This window comes from Elgaria multicarinata, chromosome 3 (assembly GCF_023053635.1).
Source record: "Elgaria multicarinata webbii isolate HBS135686 ecotype San Diego chromosome 3, rElgMul1.1.pri, whole genome shotgun sequence".
NCBI classification, from domain to species: Eukaryota; Metazoa; Chordata; class Lepidosauria; order Squamata; family Anguidae; genus Elgaria; species Elgaria multicarinata.
Genome location: NC_086173.1, coordinates 89115149 through 89140934, shown reverse-complemented (window position 1 = coordinate 89140934; position 25786 = coordinate 89115149). Strand labels below are relative to the sequence as shown.

General features: G+C 42.0%; 1 protein-coding gene across 4 annotated transcripts in view; it reads right to left on the bottom strand.

Annotated features, from left to right (window-relative positions):
• The window catches only part of TCOF1 (treacle ribosome biogenesis factor 1), a 72120-nt gene that overhangs the window by 39151 nt on the left and 7183 nt on the right, over positions 1–25786 (bottom strand). For 3 of the 4 annotated variants that reach the window (XM_063120866.1, XM_063120862.1, XM_063120861.1), the window contains exons 2-8: positions 24787–24842; positions 15242–15372; positions 11734–11831; positions 10025–10376; positions 8963–9045; positions 7344–7574; positions 6949–7191 (exon numbers count right to left, since the gene is read on the bottom strand). In XM_063120866.1, coding sequence (XP_062976936.1) covers positions 6949–7191; positions 7344–7574; positions 8963–9045; positions 10025–10376; positions 11734–11831; positions 15242–15372; positions 24787–24842 — 1194 coding nt within the window. The remainder of the gene's footprint in view (positions 1–6948; positions 7192–7343; positions 7575–8962; positions 9046–10024; positions 10377–11733; positions 11832–15241; positions 15373–24786; positions 24843–25786) is intronic. The other variant, XM_063120865.1, reaches the window with a different exon arrangement.

Genomic DNA, 25786 nt, shown 5'->3' with positions numbered 1-25786 from the left:
ATCATGGCCTATCTTTATTCTGCTTAAACTAACTGACCGTGGATTAGGCCATAATCCTTCCTGCTCCATAATCCTTCCTATTACCTGTTTATTGAAGGTGAGCTCCTGGACCTTTCAGCACTCCTCTTACCTTACACTACAAGCTTTCTAACCTTGACATGCCCCTGAATGGAGTTAGCTTGCAGGTTTCTAGCCTCCCTTCATTGCAGAGCTTTCTACAGCTGCTGCACCCCCAGGATGAAAGGGTTCCATCAAACCAGACACCAGAGCATCCTACTATGTGAACAGCCATTGCTGCAGATAAGTCAAACAACAGTGCCAAAGTGTGTATCCATTCTAAAACTGCCGTTACAGACAATCCGTCACTTGTATTAAAGGATATTAAGGCTTAAACCCCATATAGTAGAACTATCTATGAAAATGAAACCCCCATGAACTTTTTTAAAAATTTAAATTCAAGAGAGAGATTCACAAGAGCGCAATTCTTTGGCAAACTGAAGCATGATTTGAAGCAGATGCATAGGCTTCATCTGAACTGAAGAGGCACCAGGCTCCCCGCCTTTAAGAGTTTGAACGCCAACTCTTCCGTAATGTTCAAGTTAATCTCTCCCACTAATTCAATTGCTTCTCGAATGGCACAAGACAAATATCTGCAGATTCAAAATGTTTTTTCTTTGACAGCACTTAGAAGGAGGGGCTGTGCAGCTATGCAAAATCCAGCCATGTGTGGAGGTACAGAGAAAAGAGCTCATTTTGGAAAGGGGAGGTGGTAGAAAAGGGAAGGAGCAGTATTTAAAAAAAAAAAAAATACAGCCAGCCATTCAATTGCCCTAGAAGGAAGCCACGCAGTGAGCAATACAAGACATAGTTGGCTGAATTACACCATAGTTCAAAGGCCCCCAAAGGAAGGAAAATCAAAGCAGCCTTTTCAGAAAGCCTAGCATCTGGTCTGCTGCATTTTTAAGAGCTCTGGGGAGCAGAACAAGGCGGGGAGGGGGAACAAAAAAAATGACAGTAGTTTTGGGAGCAGCTTTTATCTATTAACCAAGCCAATACCTGGGCTGGTGGGCCTGCAGCAGCAGGACTTCTTTCTTAAAGGTCTCCTCCCGCCCCGTGTAGCAAGAATGGAGTACAATAACATGGAGTAGAAATCCGTGCAACATAGCTCTGACCGTTAGTTGCCAGAAGAGGCACATTCTGTGATCAGAATTATTCAAATAAAAGAAAAGTGGGAGGAAGGGAGGCAGTGCACTTTTGAGAGAGCTGGAAGGAGAAACACGGGGTTCTGGAATACCGGACCAGGGCTAACAAAGAGCACAGAATTGTACCATATCACAAAATCTAAGTCCTTTAACCACGATCTGAAAAGTACCAACCAGATTCTGCTGTCTTTTGGGGGTGGGGGTGGGGAGGAAGACTTTTTTTAACAGTTACCGCCTGCATATTTTAAAGCTTTCTCCTAAGTCCCTAGAGATTAGATTTAATTATTTATTATTATTTATTACATTTATATACTGCCCATAGCCGAAGCTCTGTGGGTGGTTTACAAAGATTAAAAGCAGAGTAGACAGTGGGGTGGGGGAGGTTGAAGGGCTAAAAAAAGGACATCTAGCCCATTCCCTTGCAGTGGGAGTACAATATTCTATGCCTAAAACATACACATAAGAATAGGTCCCACCAGCTAGATTACAGTCTCCTCTGTGCCTATGGCATGAGCACAAATGCATGCCAAATTTCCAGATCTGCCTGTAGGACATGGAATAAAGTTTGCTCGTAAAACTAATCCAGATGGTTCATGCAAACAGTCTGTGGCACAGGCTGCATTTGGAAGGGAAGGTGGGGGGAAGAGGGGGAAATTTTAGTGTTGCTAGCCAAAATCAGTCGTGATGCGGAATCTTTTGTTCATCCTAAAACGGAGAATTAGGTGGAAACCTCAACATGAAAAACCAAGCTAAGTCTGCCAAACCATCCTAGAAAGAGTTCCATTTAGTCTTCTTGTGGAAATCAGGTTTTAAGATGCAATCCTATGCAGGCTTAGACAGATAAATGTCCTACAATGTCCAGCATTCCCCAGCCAGCATGTAGGACTTTTTTTTCTGATTAAACATGCATAGGATTGTGCCTTTATTCAGTTTTCCCTATTTCCAGCTGAGGACATCACCAATTCTTCAGAGGAAGTTAGTAAAACCCTCAGAGATTTGAGGCTGAAGGGCTTAATCCAACCCTATTTGGCCATAAATGAAGCATTCCATTCAAAGTAAAAGCCAAAGAGGCCTAAATGTTCCATGTTCGGAAACATTTGCATTTACCCTCCAAGATCACCGGAGCAGCCATTTGGGATTGGGGTGGAGGATAGAATCCAAGTGATCCTTAAACAAACGAACAATGCAGCCAATTATTTAGCATGAATTGCTTATTCACTGAAGGGTGATTGCCATTAAATGAATTGTTCCTCATAATTGCCTGGATCGGAAGTGTAGGTTAGATGCATTCAATTGCTAAAATGGCGACCGAAATTTAACACTGCAGTGTTAAGTGTAATGTAACACTCTTTCAAGCAGTATGTTGCTAATACCGTATTTCTTCGATTGTAAGACGCCATCAATTGTAAGATGCACACTAATTTCAGTACCACCAACAGAAAAAAAACACCTAAGACACACCTGCGATTCTAAGACGCACCCCCATTTTTAGAGTTTATATGGGGAAAAAAGTGCCTCTTAGAATCGAAAAATAGGGTATTTCAACCCTGAAAAAAATATAGCTGGAAAAGCATTTTATAGCTAATTAAAAAACATTTTCTAAATCAATGGGATTATAAAACCAGGGTGATAGTAAATGTGTGCTGAGTTGTGATGGTTTTGCTTGCCTGATATGCCACTGCCTAAGTAAAAACTATCCTTTTACAAAGGGACAGAAGAAGAGTGCCAAAGGAGCTTGCGGAGGTCAGTTTTTTTGCAGTAATTCAAAAAGACAGAAGAAATGGATAATGACATCTAGTGGTAAAAAGCGAGTCAACGAGGCATGGCAACTCTACACTGAACACCAACAGAAAGCAAGGCCATTATCAATAGCATGATCAGAGCTATTTAACTTTTTAGATCCTGAAACAGGACACAATTTTGTGCGGAAGTGAAAAAGTCGAGGAAAGGACCAAAGGCAAAGTTTTATACCTCTACACTGAAAGCCTGTTGGCCTCTCTGCTGTCCTAGACGGGTCAAAGAAAAATGAACCAAATCTCATTGCGAGAAGAAGATCCTTCGGTTAGGTCCTGAACGACGAAGCCTCAGTTTCTCTGAAGTTTTAACCATTGGGATTTAACGCACCCCCTCTTCCCCTGCACCCACCACGGTCCATATAAAATGTAACCATCTTCAAAAGTTTAGATTATTTTGGATGCCCCACTCAAAACTACCAGGTCTGCGCTGTTTTGTGGCTTAGGCAGGGTAACGGTTTTGAGCTGTGTTCTGAAGTCAGTGGCTCTCTGATTCCCATCACATAAAGCAGCAGTGTCTGCTAGAAGCAGCCGCATGCAAAGATGTAGTCCAGGGTAGTGCCGGGAATGTCTGATGAGAAGTACAAGCCGAAAGCGCGTTCAAGGTCATGCTTGTTTGCTTCCCTATCTCAGAGGAAATATGCAAACACCTTGCCAGCTGAATAAATATTCAAAATCTTAAAAATTCAATAAAGACATGATGCTCATTTTAATTGTGCCTATTCACTTCCCCCACCCCCAACCCCGCCCGGAATGAAACCATTGCCAGTTTTCTGTGTTTGTTTGGATCTTGTTTACAGAAGTAGAGAGTTAACCACTGATCCCAGAAGTACATCCTCACCTTCACCTGCCCATAAATTAAAAAAATCCACGAAGGAAGAGTGGGTTGTGGATTCAAACAAACATTGCAATGTGAACAGAAGCATTATTTCTTTTGCATTTCAATTAATGGACTACGAATATCATTTTTTAACGAACCAATAAAAACCGATGTAAGCAGCAGGAACAGGACGATATAACAAACTGTTTTAGTGCCTAAAGATCTCGGTCTGAACCTCTGAGAAGGCAGAGCAAACCAAAACAAACTGAAGAACAAGAATGGGATGGTGTCTGGCTTTTCAATGGCAATTGATCTCAATCTTGCCTTCTTGCTGTTTGATTTACCAAGTCATTGAACTCTGATCTATTAGCACAGAAAGCTTCTGTTGCTGCCAAAATCTCAATAACTCAGCTACCAAAAGATTCCCAAACGGAATTACAAGGAAGCTGTAGTTCTTAAGAAGTAATGTGGGAGGTTTGTAGAAACTGACATTTCGAATGAAGTTGTCTAGACAAGCAAGTATGAAGAATAACGGTTTTAAAAGTCCATTAAAACTTGATTTGGAAAAACCTGTTAGGCCTTAATTTAACTCTGTCCAAATTTTGGACAGAACCCAACAGGGCGCTCACGCCTCCACCGATTCTCTTATGTCCCATCAATTCCATTACACTGCTTGCACCATGGCAATTTAGTGCTTCCAGGGCAATCCAAAACAAGCAGGAACACTTGTTTCTGGAAGGACTCGGGTAGACAGAGCTCATATACGGGAGGTCTACCAACCTGCCACCTTCCAGAAACCAGTATTTCCGATGGTTGCCAGGCTTCCCTTAGGAAGCACTACATCTCTTTTGCATGAGGGGTGAGTCCTGGATCCCCCCAGTTCCATTAAGCAATCAGGACCCACCACTTCTGGAAGGGAATCATTAGGACAGAAAGGAACTGGCTGGGGCATAAGTGTCCCACTGGATTCTGCCCATAAGTGTGTATATAATACCTGCATATATTTTTCAGTACCTGCATTTATTACTTTACAGCCAATTAATACTTTGTTTGGCTTTGAAATTGGTGGAGGTTTGAAGCAAAACAATAATCTAACAAAGTATTCATTGGCCATGAAATCATAAATGTTATACATGTTTTGTAATGCACCCAGAGAACATTGCTTGCGGGGTAGTTTAAATATATATATTGAAAGAGAGCAATCCTATGCCCCCTGGGAGAATGTCCCAGGGACCATAGGATTGCTAGGAAAAATTCTTCCAAGGTCGGAGACAGCACTACGACCTCCGAGGGGGGAAATTGGAGATCTGGTTCCCTGATCTCTGGCAGCTGGAAAAGAACACACCGGCTGCCCTCTGAGGAGGAGGAGGAAAGGAGGTGTTCTGGTCGGCAGGGAAGGGAGGAGACCGGAGAGGCCAGGAAGCAAGATACCATGAGCCTTCTCCTACTATTGCGAAGCGCCCTTGGCTAGACGGGCTCAAAAACCCATCTAGCGAAAATCACCAAAGACAGAGGACAGGGAGGTGAAAATCACTTTCCCCACACCTCTTGCCCTGCTGGCTTCTGAGCAACGAGGGTGCAATCAATTAGACTGAACAATACAATATAACCTACGGTCCAAAATCTTGACATCTAAAAAAAAGTAAGATGACAATATGAAATTTGATTGACCTCTAGTAGAATTACTAGCACAAATCTCCTCCTGGTCAAATATTTGAGTGTGACCAATATCTGGCTCCAAAAAGACATTACCATAATGCTGAGACAAACAGTTATAACAGAAATAACAAATGTATCAGCCCTCCCCACCTGTATGTGTGACAGAGTCGTTTGCAAAGATATTTGCCCAGAACAGCACGTTGACTTCTTTTGCTTTACAGCACAACCCACAATTGGCTCCTTAGATTGTGCAACGTAACATTCAAAACTGGACTGCTGAGTTGGTTTAGGTGATCAACAACTCAGCAATTAACCCATGGTTTATTGCTGGGTTAACTGCTGAGTTGTTTAGACCCTTAACAACCTAATGGTCAGGTTTGCACATCACACTGTACAACCTACTGAAGAGCCAATTGAGGATTATACTGTAACGTGGAAGAGACAGGCACGGTGCAGGCAGGGTGCCTACGTGTCCTTCAAAACCTATCAGTTTTTAAACCAATGGGTTGTCATTACGTGTAAATAGTCCCTGTAGGGACTAAGGAAAATGACTAAGATCAATATATCAACAGAGACCAATATTGATAAGCAAGTGCCATGGAAGATGCTAGATTTAACCCAAGGAAGAAATAGGTGGGTCAGGGAACTGAGGTGTAAGACAAAACAGGAAGACATGATCATAAAGGAATGACAGGGCACTTTCAAGGGGACAGATGTATTACTTTGTTTCTGAGACACAAACAGCAAGGGTTACAAATGTATTTCAAGTTTTGTAAGGGAAAAACAAAAGCTCTAACATGAGGCCAGCATCTGGGAAGGACTTATAACATTGAATGACCCAGTTCACACAATTAAACACCTGTTCCCACTTTACTAAACAGCCCAGGAACTCCTGTTTCTGTGTTGTTCATTGTAATTTCCAAACCTGGAACCCTGGGTTGTTGAGTGAGAAACAACCCAGAGTTTTAACCCAATAACAAACCATGGGTAAAAACTCTGGGTTGATTTTCACTCAATAACCCAAAGTTCTGGGTTTAGACGTCAGTGAAAACAACCATTCCTGAGTTGTTTAGCAAAATGGAAGCAGACAAGCAGTCGGGAAACTGGTGCATTTCATGCTCCGAAACAACCACGGGTTAATTGTCCGAATCGTGTCAATGTCTGCATTTCTAATTTTAAGCAAAACTGTTTTCCTTTATCAACTACTGTCTTTTCTTGGTGTTAAAATACAAGCTTTAGAAAAGCAAGCTAATATAATAATAACATAACTTTATATGGTTGATCTGGTCATCCACTGATTGGCCACATGCTGAAGGAGATTCTAAATAGGCGAGATAAAGGATAAGGGATAGGGAGAAGTAACCATGTTCTGCAAAGGTGGGATTTTACACACAAAAGATCCTGAAAATTTTAGCCTACATGGAAAGCAGGACAGCCAGTCCCATTATACCACAGAAGGGCAATAATGTCTAACCTTCTGGCTCACCGGAATCGGGGGAGCCTCATCCTCACTCTCAGACGATGACTCGCTGCTCTCTGAGCTCTCAGCTGCCTTTGCACTCCCAACAGCCTTTGCTGGTTTTGCCAAAGTTGTCACAGATGGCTTTGGTGTTTGTTTCAATGGAGTTGGAGGCAAGACTGCCTTGTTTGATGGTAGCCTTGATGGGGCATTTTTCACCGATGCTATGATGGCCTGAGATTTTCCAGTTGGCTGTGTCTGTTGTTAAGATCCAAAGAATGGTGTTGATAAAAACTAATTCAAGTACTCAAGAGTTTCAAATGTTAAACCTTTTAATAAATTCCACAACTAGGATCCCTTGTACCTCGTGACTCTAGACCTTAGGCACAACTGTCCCCAGCGCATCTCACCTGTGCTACTGAGAGGGGTCCCTCATCCTCGCTGTCAGATGAGTCACTCGTCTCCGAGCCGTCTGTTGGCTTTGTGCTTCTAGCTGCATCTCCAGATGCTGCCCTGGTTTGTTTTGCAGTTGCTTTTGCTGGAGACACTTTTGCTGCATTTCCTTTAGAAGGTACAGGAGTGGCTGGTAAACTTTTGGCCAACGTCGTATTGACCTGTGCACTTTGAACAGCAGGTTTTACCTAGAAGGGAGGGTACAGAATAGGCAGCATCAGCACATGGTAGCTAGGAGAGCTGGGAAGTCCTCAAGCTGAAGGTGCCTTTCATTAGAAAGCCTTACAGGATTGAGGTCCTCTAAGAAACTAAACTGCAAGCTGGGTCCAATTCCTGAGCAGCTTTGGAGACTTGCAGTTATTCTGCCAAACTTGAAAATGGGTGTTTGGCCATTCAGAAGTTTGCCTTGCCATGAAGATCCCTTCTTTTTGGTTGGCAGAAGAACAGGAAGGATAGCATTAACTGCTCCTCTGATCCAGAAGGCAGGGCCAACCAAATTTTAACATCCCATTCCAGAGAGGAGTGCCACCCCATTTTTTAACATAAGAACCATGATGAAGAGTCAATTTAGTCCAGCATTCTATTTACATAGCGGCCAACTAGATGTTGATCAGAAGCCTGCAAGCAGGACACGAGTGTAATAGCACCCTCCTACCCATGTTCCCCAGCAACTGGTGCACACAGGCTTACTGTCTCTACTACTGGAAGTACCTCATAGCCATCAGGACCAGTAGCCATTGATAGTCTTCTCCTCCAGGAATTTATCTAACCCCATTTTAAAGCCATCCAAGTTGGTGACCATCACTACACCTTGTGGTAGCAAGTTCCATAGTTTAACTGTATATAATAACTTAAATTAAAGAAGACAAATTGAACAAAAAAATCCTAACATATCCCTGTTGGCTCTCCCACCAACTGAACATAAAGGACTGTCACAATGTCCAAAGCTTTCTCATTCTCACCCAGTGGCAGGAGAGAACAGGCGAAATATGGGTGCTCCAATGCAATTCCACATCCTTGAGCGTAAGACAGGCCCTCAGACAGATCTACAGAGAACCTGATGAAGCACCCATCTCCCGAAGGAAGCTGCAGCCCGCAGCATCCAGAACATGCTCCTGCCATCTGAGAACGGCCAGGTGGAGCGGAAGCACGAGATGCTGCTGCACAAAGGTGCTCCTCATGCCTTTGGATAGTGTGCACTTTTGACATTTCCCTCAGGAAAGGCAGATGAGGATAAGCATTGGATGCTACTTCCTCAAGGTGCTTTCTCTGCCTCCATGCCTGCCAGTTATTTGGATCTCCAGCCAACCTGGCTGGTGCAGACACAAGCCTTAACCATCCCCCTATAGCTGAGAGCTGACTCTGAGCTGCAGGTGTATGGTGGAGGCAAGATACAGAAGGGGAGGGCACAGAGAGAGAGAGAGGGGGGGAGGCATTTTTGGTTCTTGCCCTGCCCCCCATCAGGTGCCGCCCCCCCAATTGATTTCTCTCATTGGGCAATGGCCTTCCATACTAAAAAAAATATCTAAAAGAAGTTACCCACCCCTGCATTAAAGGAGCCTTTAGAAACCGTTACCTGGACTGTTGCTGCATTTGTTTCTTCTTCAGAGTCAGAATCATCACTTGAGTCCTCACTGCTACTCTCTGCTTTCTGTGGAGCTAAAATATGGAGTAACGCCATTCACACTGAATTCGTTTAACATAAGAGACCATTAAATGCAGCATTAAGGTTACCACGGTCAAAAAGTTGGAAGCCCTATGATTATTTTTGTTAGAGCTCCCATAACTCCACCTATCACATTTCAAGGTACTGACTCCTCCCCACAATCGACTAATCTGAGTTATCTAAAGTATTTGCAGTTTAACAGGTATGGCCTGGCCGCATGTTACTCACTCCTAGAGATGAGAGAGAAGCTCATACCACAAATCCATGATTCCATTTACATGTCTTTTGCCACTGATTCCATTTACATGTCTTTAGGCCACAGTTAGCATGTCGAAAACATGTGAGTCACATGCTTGAGATTATACGTGCTTGAGATTATACTCACGGCATTCAAAATATTAGGATATTTTTCCTCTGTGAAAGATATCCTAAGATGCATGTCATAAGAATGTTTATAATTCAGAGAATAATCAGGTCATAACTTTTCAGTTTTGTGTTCTGAGTTGATAGTAGCAACTGGAACCAAACTGTCAAACCCTTTACATGTTCCAGTCCGAATATTGAAAAACGATTTTTTTAAAGCACTACCTTTAGAAAGAAAGACTAAGGGACACAACATCTGGATTGCCATCAAAATGGAAACTGAAAGCCTGAGAAATGCACATTTCAGACAGCTCAGTAGAATGGGTATGACCGAAGCTACTGAGCTGCCTGCTCACGCATATATATTTAACTACGGTTTGTGGCCTTCAGACCCTTTAGGGATTTTTAAAAATCTGTTTGGAAGTGATGTGTTTCACAGTGGTGGAAGTTTAATGTCCTCCTCTATTATACATGCACAAAAAGAGCTGAAACTAGCCAGTTTACAGACAGATCTCACTGCAAGCCAAGGGCAAAGATGCAAGTCTGAGAGCCAGAACAGTTTGGGTGCAGTGCCTTGCAACAGACACCTCAAACCAACTAGCTTCTTACCTAGCTTTGGAAGTGGAGTTTTCACCACTGTCGGTGTTTCTTCTTCCTCGCTCTCAGATGAGCTGCTGCTACTTTCAGAGTTCACTGCCTTCTTTGGAGTAGGTGCCTGGGTTGTGTTCCGTCCTGCTACAGCAGGAGGCTGTGAAGCCGGGCGTTGTTTACCTGAAAGGGCTTTATTTTGCCCTGCTTTTGCCACAGTTTGAGGAGGAGGAGGCTTACTTGGAGTTGCTTTATTCTGTTGCCCTTTTGCCTGGACAGCAGCTGTAGCCACCCCTTTACCTGGGAAGGAATTTGTTTTTTGAGCAGCAAGTTGTAGAAAGTCAGCTTTGTTTATTGTCACAGGATTTTTCACCTAAGAAAGGGGGGATTTGGGAGTGGGGGAGAACAAATGAAGAAATTACATTAGATTTCCCAAATCATTTTTATGAAATACTGCTGAGTGTATCTTATACATGGCCTGTATCTCCCTGACCTGAGTTCTGCTCCAGAGACCGCAGGTACATGCAAAAGCTTCAGTAAGCCCATGACAACTGGCACCTCTGGATTGGCTGCCCGTTCAAAATAGGTTAATAGATGATGTTCAGGACCGGCCCTACCATTAGACAGCATGAGATGGACATCTCAAGCATCAAGTGCTGCTGGGTGAGGAGTAGCAGTAAATTGTTTGGAGGACAGAGCCCGCCTTGAGTTCCCTAAACTACCCGACTGCCCTCAGGGGGATTGGAGGATGCTTTCTTGTTAGAACTGCCAGTCCAGTTGGCTTCTGTACATGGAATTGGGGAACCAGGACACCATCTTGTCCTTCGCCACAGGCAGAAAAATGTCTTGGGTCAGCCCTGGATATAAAGAACTCTGAACCAGCACTTTACTGAACTGCTGAGTAAGATTTTAATTTAAAGATATGCTCTTTAGAAACCCTTAGAAATTTTTTGAAATTTTTTAGTCTTCTCACCATTAAGTTTTTTTTAGAATTGTGAGTTATGTGTTTCTACGTTCTTGTACCAAGAAAATATTGTTTAAAAAATTCTAAGTTATAGGAATTTTATAGAATCCTTTTCTCAAGGTATTTTTAAAAATTGAAAATATTTAATGTCAGTACAAAACGTGTATTTTTTTAAAATGAGGAAGTCTCATCTTGGTTAACACAAGCAACACAGTTTGCATAGCAAATGGAGTGCAAGAACTTATCGATTAGAACCATCTGTAGCAGTAAAGCATATGGACTCTGTCTTCCTAGAAATTCAAATTCTCTCTTATCCCCTACCTGAGAAAGTATTTTTTTTCAAATAGCATCAAAAGCATGATGACCTGATTTGCATATAACCACAACCCAGAGTATGAGTTATCAGTGAACTGTGGGTTGCTGCTGAATCAAGAATTGTCATTATATGCAACTCTTGTGCTATGGTTTAATTATGGACTGTTAAACCACAAATAACCCAAAAAGAGAACCCATGGCTGTTGTGGTGTTGTGAACTCTCGATTGTTTGTGGTTAACAAGCCATATTTAAACTATAGTGCAGGGCTCGCATGTAACAACCCATGATTCAACAATAACCTGTACTCTGGTTGTTGTTACATATGAATCAGATCACTAAATGTATGAAAAAAGTGTGAAGCCAGTTTTCGTACCCATAATCAACTTTTCTAGTTACACATACATAAACACATCCTTCCAGCACAAGTAAAAACAATCAATGCTTCCTTACTGTCTTTCCAGCAACTGCTTCCTCTTCAGAAGATGAATCTTCATCCTCACTGCTACTCTCTGCTTTAGCCATCGAGCTGTTATTCACAGGCAGGTTAGCTGCAACAAAGGTGAGGGGGGAGGCATAATGTGTAGAAATTTGCAGACTTTAGTTTCCCTCTACCTGGAGACATTGAAGTTGCATAAAACGTCTCTCTCTTCAAAGACAGAGGCTGTGTTCGGATAACACAATAGTCAACAGTGGAGTAATAATCAACTCGACAGTTGTTTATCTAGGGGGTACTCCTCACACAACATGATAACAATCAACTGTGGTGTGGATTAGGATCAGCACTGAGTTGACTATTAGTCCATGCTGAGTTGACTCACTCATCCACCCTCGTCCTCCTGCTAGTATCCCATCAGCCATTGCTGCCCAAAAACTATCCTGATGGCTGGACTACAGCAGCAGCAGCCACCGCTTTCACCACTCTTGCCTTGCAGATCTGTGGCTGATGAAAAAACCAACAGTGGCAGAGGAAACAACCAACAGTGCTCTCCATACAACATGATAACCGACGGCGATTCAAATACTCTGCACAGCGTTGGTTATTTTGGCCAATAACCAACCGTTGATTAAAAAACTCCCTCCATACAACACGATAACCCACAGTGGGTTGAATAACTAACCATCGACTAACACCATTGGTTATCGTGTTGTCTGAACCCAGTCAGAGTGTGACAGAAGTCTAAGAAGTATCAAATATAGTCTCCCAGTGCCCTATGGAGCAAACACCCTCCATAAGCATCCGCCCACTCCAAGAACAGCGACAACGCGCTCCCTAGTTTGCATTAGCTCTTTTCAAACAGCATCTAAGGCTCAAAAAATACATTAAAAAACAGTGTTGCAGTGAGGTGCTTGAGAATGGAACTATATACGTGTCATTCATACTCTTCAGTTGGAAAGGTTCCCAGACTTACATATCTATAAAAACAAGACAGCCCTTGAACTCTGGATTGCAATCTAAAAAGGGATGACACAAATGGAAAAATGGAAATGAAAATAAGAAAATGAAAATAAGGCACCGATGCTTAAGGCTATAAGGTTCTTATAATAACCAGATGAAATACATCTAGTTGGTCTTTGTATCATGACGAGCTGCAATGGAGATAGCTCAAGGAGAGAAGGAGCCCAAAATGGCTGCTATCTCAGCTGAGCTGATGTTAGCCCTTCTTCCTATTTCTCCCTCCTCTACAGCTGGATAGAGCAACTGCTGAAATGGATGACAGTTGGGGGAAGAGCAAAGTCCGAAGAAACTGGCTGGTGGTAGCCCTGCTTCCTACATGGGAAAGCAATTTGTGTAGTGGCTCCCTACATGACTGAAGTTATTTCAACCACACCAGCACAACTTATTTTGGTGGTATGCAAGCGCAGATGAACTCCCTTATGGCTGAGGATCTCAACACAAATTGTTTTACTCATGAGCTGCGCCCAATGATTTAGTTTTCAGGTGGATTACTACTCCCTACTAGGTAATGTATAAAACCGGCTTTAGAGTTGTCTTGCCAGCTGTTGGACTCAGCCCGAGGTACTCATGTTAAATTCCTGCAGGCAGGAGAGGTAAGATAGGACATGCACCAAAAAAGAAAGGGGAAAAACCCCATGCACTTGGCAAATGACTTTCCACTCCCGAATTCTCAGGTTTTCTGCTTCTGATACAGGCAGTTGTGGGTGATCTAGGATATCAATAAAGGTTGCAGGAATCCAGAAATCATGTCCAGGCTCAGTAGGCAATTTTTTTTAATAGCCAGCAAGAATAGAGTAAAAGTGCCTCTGAACACATGCAGAGTGCCTTTCCCTTTCTACCCAGCAAGTGGCAGCCTGGCCCTCCTACAGAATTAAGGGCTAAGTGCTCAGATGACCCCTTCAGGCGTCATTATGAAAATTAAACACTGTCCCTACTTCCCTTGTAAGCCTAGCAAGCATCTGTTTTCAAAGCAAGGGTCAAAAACGGCTAGGATGCACTGGCTTTCTCTCCCACCCAAGAAGTCCACTCCAGAGTTTTCTTCCTTCCCTGCAGTATCTCCCTTTCACAACCCAGTCTTTTGTTGTTTTTGTGTCCTATTGCAATCAGGCCCCAGAGAACAACACAAAGGAAGTTGTTAATGTTTTCTTCTCATTCTGGTGTGGAAACAGGGAGAGTAGCAGGTTGCAGTTGAGGAAAGGCTGCAGAGGCAGGTATACAGAACAAAGCAATCACTAACAACTGAAGGAAATAAAAGAGAAATTTTAAATTGTCCACTGCCATCTCTTATCCAGTCAGTCAATCAATTTACAAAGCAAACCTTCCCATTTTTCATTAAAACAAAAATCTACATGTAATTGGAATGAAGCGGCAGGAGCTTGTTGGGAGGTATTTGGAAGAAATAAAATACCGAGGCTGAGGGATGGAGGCTGGGACTACAAAGGTGCTTTAGCAGCAGCAGCAGTAGCAGCAGCGTTCCAGGAGGAGGATAGTGCTGGGAGAGGGAACCAAAAGAGACCAGATGGGGAAAGCAGCTTTGCACATGGACAGGAAGAGAAACTAAAATACAATACCAAGCAGCAGCACAGAGAGAATTGAGGTGACACTGCCAGCACACACACATGCTTCAGACCGCCGGTCAGGTCTACAATACTCCCTTGCCAATGCCATTCAGAACAGACTCTCTCCCCAAAAGCTATTCCAGAATTGCAACCGCCCTCGCTGAGCATTCACATTACTCAAGTTAGAAGACTTTCTCAAACTAGACTGCTGGTGATTGGGTTTCTTGAAAGCTGCAAGTTTGAAAGTCGGCGTCTGCAAAAGCCTCAAGGAAGAAAAGAGGAACTCTGGACAAGCACTACAGGAGTAGGATTAGGGGAATATAGTACTTCAATTGCTGAACTTTGTAACTAAGAATCTAGTGCCAGAGTTTGCAATTTTTCATCTGCCCTCACAATTCCATTTCTGTTGTGCCTTTCAGACTGTAAGCCTGCAGGCACGGACTGTTTTATTTCAGATCTTTTTAAGCCACTCTGGGAGACTTTCTGGCTAAAACGCGGGGTAAAAATGCTTATGATATCCAGCCCCTGTGCCCAGCCCTTAAGAACGTAAGAACATACGAAGTGCCCTGCTGGATCAGACTGAGAGTCCATCTAGTCCAGCACTCTGTTCACACAGTGGCCAAGACAAGGGACCAACAAAGCAGGACATGGTGCAACAGCACCCTCCCACCTATGTTCCCCAGCAACTGGTGCACACAGGCTTACTGCCTGGGATACTGGAGGCAGCCCTTCCTACTTTCTTTTCTCTCTGCCCCCTGCTAAAGTATTGCACTGTGAAAAAATGACAACCAGCAGTTTTTACCATGTAGACGTTTCAAACCCGGTTTCTTGCAGCAACACTGGTGCCGCTGCTATCACTGCCCATTCGACACAAGCAGCTTTCCTCTCAAAAGTGCATTGGCGGCATGCCTCATTCAACCGCTCGAGCAAGACTGGCTCTTACTTTTTATGACGTTCACCTCTTCCTCCTCCTCCGAGCTCTCCGAGCTGCTCTTGGGGTCAGGAACTCTGATCTTTGCCGGAACGCCCCTGCTGATATCCTCTGCCTTTCGTTTCGGTGCTTGTGAGGAAGCTCTGTTGGACAGATTGTACAAATGTGTTGAGCTGGTGTGAATAAGGGCAGCCATCTTAAAAAGGGAAAAAAAGTGTTTAACGGTATTGAGCCTCATGCCTGTTTTGGATAGGAACCACAGCTGCCCTTTGTTTGCCACGATAAGGAAGAAAAAGGTTAGTACTTCTTTGTCGTACACAAAAAGTGGGACTCAAGTTGTTCTTGTTTAGGCAAACTCCCACACAAGATGTTAGGGCTAATAAAACTTCAAAATTAACTTACTAGTGATAGGAATAAAGCTGCACTGATCATAGTCAACACCGTGAAATTGGGATGCAGAACTTAATTAAGCCTAGTAATAGTTTCATCCTATGTGCATGGCTAATTTGAACCTGGAGTTTTTCCAAGACTGTAATACCGATTCTCTACCAGTCCAGTAAAAGTATTTGAGTCTCAAACAATATCCAGGAGTAAAAAAATAAAATAAAAAAAAGACAAAAGGGCTCAACTAAATGGACCGCTCACCCTCACAATAGGGTAGACAGGTCAAAGTAAAAAGAGGAGTGTAAAAGGAGAAACAACCTGACATGCAAGGGTGGTTACCATATTCATGGTTCTCAGGGCTAAATCGAGGAGGGTAGTGCGAGGGACAGAATATGCAGGGGACCCCCTCCCCTCCAAAAAAACACCTGACTCAGCAGTCACCATCATACAACAGCACAGTTAGTTCTGCCTAGCAGTTTCCTGCAGGAAGACTCACACAGCAACTGCGGAGGCAGTGAATTTAACCAGGGTACACTGCTCAGGGAGACAGGATCACAGAAGAAAGCACTTCATTTTAGAAAATGTTCTCTATTATAGAGTACAACCTTCCCGAACCTGACTGTTCAGGCTGCTGGGGGTGATGTCCACTGTAGTCCAAAATATCTGGAAGGCACCAGGTTCGGAAAGGCTGATATACTACTCCTTCATTAAGCAGATTCTCTTTTATCTTCATAGATAGAATAAAAGTATGAGAGACTTAAGGAGCGCACAGGAAGCTGCTTTGGGCTCTTTTGAATGGAAAACCAGAGGACAGATGTTAAAATTAAATGAGAAATGAAATGAAAAACTGAAAAAGTCAAAGTTGTGACCATCAGAACCAAGTACCTTATGCACAAAGTTTCTTTTATATGAGCCTGATAATTTATAGACAAAACCATACTGCTTCCCACCCCGCAGCCGGTCCACTTCATAATCTCAATTAGACATCACAAAGAACACACCAAGAGGCCAAGAAGAGGACAAGGATCAATGAGGGAGAGGGAATGAGTGCGGCAGGGTCTTGCTATTTACTGTTTTACTCTGTACAGCACCATGTACATTGATGGTGCTATATAAATAATAATAATAATAATAATAATAATAATAATAATAATAATAATAATAATGTATTCATCTAGTTGTTTCCCTCATATGGTTTTTGTTTCAGTAAAAGAAATAGGGGTATAATATAGCACATTTTGGGCGTGTTCAGATGACACAGTAGCCAACCCTGCCCTTATAGTCCACTCCACGGATCAGTAGTAGCGTGTCGTGCTTGGGCGATATGCTAATAATATGCGCTTTTTATACTGTATTTCGTAATTGTGTTTTAACCTGTTGGGTGTTTTACTGTGGTTTTAATTTTTGTGAACCGCCCAGAGAGCTTCGGCTATTGGGCGGTATAAAAATGTAATAAATAAATAAAAATAAATAAATAAACTCATCCGTAAAGTAGGCTATAAGGACAGGGTTGGCTATTGCTCTCTCCCCCGCTCCGCCCTCTGGGGCTGGTTCCCCTTTACCTTATCAACGCGCCACCATTCCATGGGGGGGGGGGAGGAGAGACACTGCCCGCCTCCTTCCTGCTGTCAAAGCAGCCGATTCATCTGCCAATTCCTGCGGCGGTAGCCACAGCATGGAGGGACGTGCTGTGGCTACCACAAGAACCTCACTTATCAGGGGAGATCCGTATGTCAGGGCCATAGAAACAAGCAAGGGAGTGGCTCTAGCAATGGTTGCTAGAACCCCCCTTGTTTCTGTGGCCCCGGCAGCAACCTAGAGCGATGTCATCTCGCTCTGTGCCACCTCCGCCTTCCCCATCAGTTTCGAGGCTGAGGGCGGGGAGAGCTGCCTCTACCCTCAGTCTCAAAACTAATGGACGCAGGAGGACAGGGGACGCTACAAACTCCTGCTGGTCTCAAGTAGAGACAGGAGTTGCTAGCATCCCCTGCCCGCAATTGCCAGTACTTTCCCTGTGTGGCAGGTGCCGGTGGACGTCTCTGGGAACATGTGGGGTGCTGCGATTTGCCTGCCCAGGAAGCGCATGGGGGCTGTGGATCGTGGCGCCCCACCAAGGAACAGCACGATAGGCTGCTTTCCAAGCACTTCCTGAATGAGATTCTTTTCCCTGCCTTTAGAGCCCTGCTGGGTAAGAGCAGCAAGGGTTTCTGTCGCTCTTGCCTCACGACTCTGCAGGCAGGGGAAATAATCCACGGAGCCCACCACACCACACAATAAATAACGGTTGTGCAGATAATCAATTCTGTACACCATTGGTTATTTGCACTGGTTATTTCAAGAAATAACCTACCGTGGTATGGTGTTCCCCCGCTAGACGACACAATAGTCAACAGAGGACTATTTAACCAACCGTTGACTATTTTGTCGTTCGAACCCAGTCTCTAAGTCCTGAGCAAAAGAGTTTTCCCCACTTTTTTCTTGTCCCAGAGGTGCTATGTAACCTTTGTACAAAGTAGGGGTGTGATCCGCTCCGTTACGGATCCCCGGATCTGGAGCAGGCCGATCCAGACCTCCAAAGCCTGGTTCCGGAGCGGATCGGGGGAGGTCTGGATTGGCCCGAAGCGGTTCAGACCAGTCCGTGCAGTGACAGCAGCAGAGCCAGGTAAGTGGGGAAGGGGGCTTACCTGGCTCTGCCACTGCAGTCCTTGCGGCGACAGCAGTGGAGCCAGGTAAGGGGGGAGGAGGGCTTATTCAGCCTCCATTTTGTCCCCACTTACCTGCCTCTGCCGCGGAGGCAAGTAAGTGGGGAAGAGGGGGCAAAATGGGGGCCGAATATTGATTCGGACCTCCGGATCTCGCTCTGGTTCCAGAGTGGATCGGGGGAGGTCCGGATCAGGATCTGAAGCAGTTCGGGGAGGGGGTGCACAGCCCTAGTACAAAGGAAGCTCAAGGAGAAGGAAAAGGAGAGCCATTAAGTGTTTTGGGTTCGTTATCCACTATCAGTCTATCCATCATGCTGTATCTGAATGTACGAAGAGGGCATGGGACCAGGCGGGCTAGCCCTGCTCCTGCATATTTGAGAAAGACCGTGCAGAGCTCCTCCGCACAAGGAAGGCTCCCGATCCATCCAGGATCCTGCCCCCTTTGCGGGGAGGAGCTCTACAGGCACATGTTGGTATGTGTGTAGAGCCCCTTCTTATGCATGCCGAATGCACAGCCCTCAGTTCAAGCAAGCACAGCCACACACATTCAAAGAACGCCCGAGAGAGATTGACCCAATGGCCCAAACGAGAAATGCCCAATGGGGGTGTGCAACAGGAAAAGAGGTGTTTCATTTTTGTTTTTTATTTACTCCAGTGAAAGCCAGTCTGTTTGCTGCCTGTGACTTAGCCATTTCCCAGGCAAATGGCATGAAATTGGCCTTCTGTTACCCCTGCCAAATTCAGACAGGTTGGACAAAGGGTCCTCTCAACTTAAAGGTGACTAAAAAGGTGCTTAGACAGAACAGGACTGCTACTAAACTAACAGAGCTTTCCACTCAGTTCCATTGCTCTGCCTTCCCTCCATCCCGTGACCGATCCATGAACTCTACACTGTGCCCAGACGAAACATCAGATACAGACAAGTGCCTCCAATGCATGTTTAAAAAATATTTTATTTTACTTTGAAATCAAAAAATAAAGGCAATAAAAAGATGCTCCCCAAAGCTGTGTTTTGGGAGTCCATGGTTCTGGTTCAGAGGAAGTAGAGAGTGAAGCTTCCTATCTCTCAGTGGAAGACATACAAGTTTCCTTGCTACGGGCAGCGGAAATTTGAAAGCCATTGCATTTTTTGTCCAACCTGGTGAGCTCCAGATGTGTTAAACCAGCCTTTCTCAACCTGGGGCACTCCAGATGTATTGGACTGCATCTCCCAGAATGCCCCAGCCAGCTGGCTGGGGCATTCTGGGAGTTGTAGTCCAACACATCTGGAGCGCCCCAGGTTGAGAAAGGCTGTGTTAAACTAAACACCCATTTTCCCCAGCCAGCACGGCCACAGTGCTCCAGAGTCTCTTTTTCTTGTGGAAAAGGATACTCCAGACACAAGTAGCTTCAAAGAGGTTAAAACAATTACTTTCAGAAAAAAACCCACAATGGCACATATTTACAAACTGATCCAAGTAATCATCCCAATGATCAGTGGCAATTGAAAGGCATTTTCAGTGGCAATTGAAAGGCAATTTGGTAATTATTATAAAAAAGAGCAAATTATGAAAGAATTGAGATTTAAGAATCAGATATAATATAAAGGCAAACCAGTGCAAATTTACAATGATCTTTCTCAACGTACATTAAATTGGAGACGTAGTCTTAAACCAATAACGGAAACATTAATGAAGAATAAAATTCCTTATGCATGGGGTTACCCGGTTTTTTTAAGATTTACATATGGGAGGAGGGAACATAGAGTAACCTCATTGGATCAAGGTAAAGATTTGCTGAAGAGGCTGGGGCTGGATGGGGAAGCAGATGGGGCTGGAGTGGGTGGGGGAGGGAATGAGGCTGGGACATCTGGAGAGTAAGAGAATTGTTAATTATGTTTGGAGATAATTGCAAATAAAAATGCTAATATAGAAACCTGCCGGCCAGGCACAGCACTGCCTCCCCCCTCCCCCTTTAAAGTAGATGGCTGGAGTACTAGACTCACGGGGATATGGGGGGGGATTAGAGTGGGGGGGTGGGGAGGGGGGGAAGGTAGGGGAGGAGGGATTGGGGTAGGAGGGTGGGGGTTTTATGTATGGAGTTTGTGTTTTTATGTAAGCAAGTTTGAACTGCTGAGCACAAGGGATCGGAAGAGATTTCAAAAGGGTGATTATGGATAAAAAGATAAAGGTATCAACACTCAATGTTAAAGGTTTAGGGGCAGTTGTGAAAAGGAAGAGAATAGAACAAATGCTTAATAAAGAGGGATCAGATATTATAATGATCCAAGAGACACACCAAGGCTCCGAGAATTCGAATATGATAAAATTAAAGTGGCTAGCCTATTATGAAAAGTCATTAGGGACATCAAAAAAAAATGGAGTGGCCACTTTGATTTCAAAAAAAAGTGGGTTTACATTAGAAGAGGTAAAAAAGGATGATAAGGGTAGATATCTTATGTTAAAAGGTAAAATTGAGGGAAAGGTCTATACTTTGATTAATGTTTATGCCCCAAATGAGAGGCATAGAGAGTTTTTTATAAAGTTGTTTAAAGAAATAGAAGAATTTAAGGAGGGGTATGCTATATTAGCTGGGGATTTTAATATGGTTATGGATAATAAAAGAGACAGGTCAAATCCCACTAATGCTGAAAAGAGGAACAATATGACTATATTGAATAAATTAGTAAAAGAAAATGATTATTTAGATTCGTGGCGCTTACTTAACGGGAATAGGCCTGGATTCTCATACTTTTCCCCAGTTCATCATACATACTCCAGGATAGATCATATATTTGTTTCAAAAGACTTTGCAACGAGGATTTGTAAAATGGAAATGGGGGTAATAAAAGTAACTGATCATGCCTTGTTAAGTTTAGAATTTACAGTTAAGAAAGATTATAAAGAGGCATATAGATGGAAGTTGAACACAAAGATATTGAAATACAATAAAATAGTAGATAAAATTCGGAAGGAACTGTCGGAGTCATGGGAAATTAATGAAAAAGGAAGAACAGCTGGGTCAGTCATTTGGGACACCATGAAGGCTGTAGCAAGAGGAATCTGTATTAGAGAAACATGTAGTTTAAAAAGACAACAACGTGCAGAACAGGAAAAGTTAGAGATAGAAATTAAAAACTTGGAGGAAAGATATTGGCGAAGTAAAGATAAATATAAATTAGTGGAAATACAAGCTAAGAAGAAACAATTAGAAAATTTAAATATAGAAGAGATTCAAAAGAATTTAATGTATATGAAAAGGGAATATTTTGAAAACAGTGATAAGAACTCGAGGTTGCTTGCCAAGCTCACACAAAAAGAAAAAGGGAGGAATGGGATAGAAACGTTGAAAGATAGCCGAGGGAATTATTGTTATGCAATGAAAGCTAAAATAAAAAATTTTCAGGAATTTTATCAGGAATTGTACAAGGGTAAAGAAATTCAACAAGAAAAGGTGGAGGAGTATATTGGAAGGTTTATAAAGAAGGAAATAAAATCAGAATATAAGGAGTTAATGGAGTCAGTAATAACTCAAAGAGAAGTTGAAGAGGTTATTGATAAGTTAAAAGTGGGTAAATCACCAGGAGCAGATGGTTTGGGTCCAGAATATTATAAGGTCTTCAAAGATTGTTTAGTTCCAAAATTAATGGAACTTTATAATAGGATATTATCAGGAGAGAAGATACCCGAATCATGGGAACATTCAGTGATAATTCTGATCCCAAAACCAGATAAAGATTTGACTAATCCCGATTCTTATAGACCTATTTCTTTAATAAATCAGGATGCTAAAATTTTTACATCTATTATGGCCAAACGACTAAATAAATTTTTGGCAGAATATATAGGAGCAGATCAATGTGGGTTTGTGGTAGGAAGGCATATGCATAATTTAGTGGGTAGAGTTTTAAATGTAATAAATGTAATAAAAAAAGCAAATATTAAGGCAGGTATTATGGCATTAGATATTTTTAAAGCTTTTGATTGTGTGAGCTGGCAGGCACTAAAGAGTATTATAGATAAATTGGGATTTGGAAATAAATTTAAAAATGTAATAGAACAGCTATATTCCCAAAATACGGCGGTAGTGGTGGTAAATGACGGACTTACTGAAAAGATACGACTAGCCAGAGGAACAAGACAAGGATGTCCGCTCTCGCCGGTCCTTTTTGTAATGGTTATGGAAGTTTTGGCGAAGGCACTAAGGGAGGATAAAGAATTAGAAGGAATTGGAGAGGTAAGGGAAATAAAGCTAAACATGTTTGCGGATGATACTTTATTGACCATTAAGAATCCATTAAGAAAATTAGAAAGAATTAAATATCAGTTGAGGGAATTTGAGGAAATTACAGGGTTAAAAATAAATTGGTCTAAATCAGAGATGATGTTGTTTAACTATACTAAGAAGGAAGAAAAGGATTGGGAATTTAAGGGAATGGAATTGAAAGTTAAGAACGAGATTAAATATTTGGGAATTAAAATTACAAAAAATCTAGAGAATTTAGAAAGGGAAAATTTAACGAGGTTAAAGAAGGAGGTACTAGAGAAATTGGAAAAATATAAAAGATTAAATTTATCTTGGTTTGGGAGAATAGCTTTGATAAAAATGAAGATATTAGCTAAAATTAATTTTGTATTTAGGATGTTACCTATAAAAATATCAGAAACCGAGATAAAAAGTTGGCAAAATATTATTAATAAATATTGTAATGGAGAAAAGAGAGCAAGAGTGAATAAAAATAATTGGTACCTAAGCCAAAAAAAGGGGGGAATGGGTCTCCCAAACATAAAATTATACTACGTAGCAAATAGATTAAGACATGTTGTAGAAGCAATTATGGGAGTAGGAGATTTATATTGGATGGAAGAAAAAATCATAAGTAAGGTAGAGATGAATCTGGAGAATGTTTTTTTTAAAGATGGAGGAAGAAAGTGGGTTGGAAGTATAGATAATCCACTCCTGAGGACTCAATGGGAAATTTGGAGTAAATTTAAAGGGAAGCTGCTTCCGAGCAACTCTCCCTTAGCACCGATAATAATGTTAAAGAATTTCCCAGAGGATCTAAAGGGTAGATTATGTAAAATATTAAAAGAGAAAAATAAAATAAAATTAAAGGATTGGGTAAGAGATATTAAAACAAGAGAAGATATGGAAAATTTGTTAAAGGAGAAGAAGCTATCTTGGCTAGAATATGGTCAATTAGAACAATGGAATAAAAAGTGGATTAAAGATAATAGAATGTGCAGAAAGATGACGAGGTTTGAAGAATTAGTAGTAAGTAAGGAGAAAGGAAAAGGAAGTAGTATAGTTTCAAAAGGATTAATGAGTGAAATATATAAAATATTGTTAGAGAAGGAGTTTAGAGAGAATACAGAGAAAATGATTTGGGAATCAGATTTGAAGATACAAATAGGGCGACAGAGCTGGGAGGGACTATGGAAACAAAGAGTGTTGAGAAGTTTATCAGTAAGAATAAAGGAGAATTATTTTAAAATTTTATGGAGGTGGTACCTAACCCCGGTTAGATTGAATAAGATAAGTGATCAACATTCAGCAAATTGTTGGAGAGGATGTGGGGAAAAAGGAACGTATTTACATATGTGGTGGCAATGCAAATATGTACAAAGATTATGGAAGATGGTGTTTTCAGAAATTGAAGAAATAGTGGGAATGAAAATAGAACAAACACCAAAAATAGCATTGCTGTCACTATTTGAAGATATAAAGTGTGGAAAAGGAACTATAGAGCTGATATCGAGTTTGTTGGTTGCAGCACGATTGATGATAGCTAGGAACTGGAAGATCCAAGGGGAATATTCTATTGAGGAATGGTATAAAGTAGTATGGGACATAGCCATTAATGATAAACTGACATGCAATATTAAGTGGAGAAAAGGCGTAACTAAAATAAATGAGTTCGAAGGAATCTGGAAACAGTTCCTAGTGTTCGTGTTTACTAAGGGAAGTGGGAAACCACCAGCAGAAGAAATGATTAGATTTTGGACTCAAGAATGATCCCGAGGTGGGGGGTGCACATTTATGTTAAGAATGAAGATGTTGTAGTGTGATAAGGCATATGTAATAGTTTTTGATATTTGTACTCAACAATTATTCAATATGTATGCAGCAGATATTTGATGTATTTTTTTTCTTATTGTGTTTGTTTTAGTTATATTTTGGAAATGTTTATCTATGTTTATATAGTGTTGAAAATGAATAAAAATTATTATTTAAAAAAAAAGAAAGGCATTTTCAAAATATGCGGTTAACACTAACAATAAAAAATTGACCAGACCCTTTCCCCTATTATAGTGCATTCCAAAACTTGGCAAGAACACTTTATTCAGGCTAAATTGTTATGTTGGCCCTGTGGTAATATTTCCAAATGGAACTGGGAAAGTTAAAAGAAAATCCATAACTTAAGAAAACTGGGGCTATTAAGCAAGAGGAGACAAAAACTCTTAACTAATAATAGTTCATAAACAAACTTACTTCTTCCATTGAATGAAGATATCCCTGAGAGAGACGGAGGATGATGGAAGGTTTTTCTGTAAAAGAAAAACAAATTCTGTAATCTTCTGTTAGCTGCTTTGACCCAAAGCTGTGGACAACATGGGGTTATTCCTTAGTTAGCAGCTTGGCCATTGGATTCCAGGGGAAAAGTAACACAAAAAAGACAGCTGAGGTCTTGTTCATATACAGAGAAAAAGGTATTCCTACTGCTGCACTCTAGAAGCTCACACAAACCAGTGGAATTGTACATCCAAGCAAATATGTTAGGAGTCACACAATGGCTGCGTTCAAACAACACAATAGTCAACATGGGGTAATAATCAACTTGATAGTTGTTTATCTAGGGGGTACTCCCCACACAACATGATATCAACCATGGTATGGATTAGTATCAGCGTTGAGTTGACTATTAGTCCATTCTGAATTGACTCACTCACCCCCTGCCTTCTCCCCGCAGTCCTCCTGCTAGTATCCCATCCGAAAATCTATCCTGCTGGCTGGACTAGAGTGGCAGCCACTGCTTTGGCCGTTCTTGCCTTGAAACTCTAGAGCTGCCAAAATAACCAACAGTGACCGAGGAAATAACTAAAGGTGCCCTGTAGTCCTCCACACAACACGAAAACCAACACTGGTTCAAATAGCCAAATAATCAACCGTTGGTTAAAAAAATCCCAGCACACAACATGATAACTCACAGCAGGTTAAATAACTAGTGGGTTAAATAACCAACTGTCAACTATTTAAACCACCATTGGTTATTGTGTTGTCTGAACTCAAGTCAATGGAGTTCAATGGGACTTACTCTCAGGAAAGTGTGTATAGTATTGCAGCTTAAATTTGTAATCCTAAACACATTTTTTAAAATAAATGAAGTCCAGCTGATTTTCATGGAATATTGTTCTATGCAGATGCCTTTCACGCAGTAGAAAACAATGCCTTTTCTCTATATTTATTCAAATAAAAAAAAATGCAATAGTTT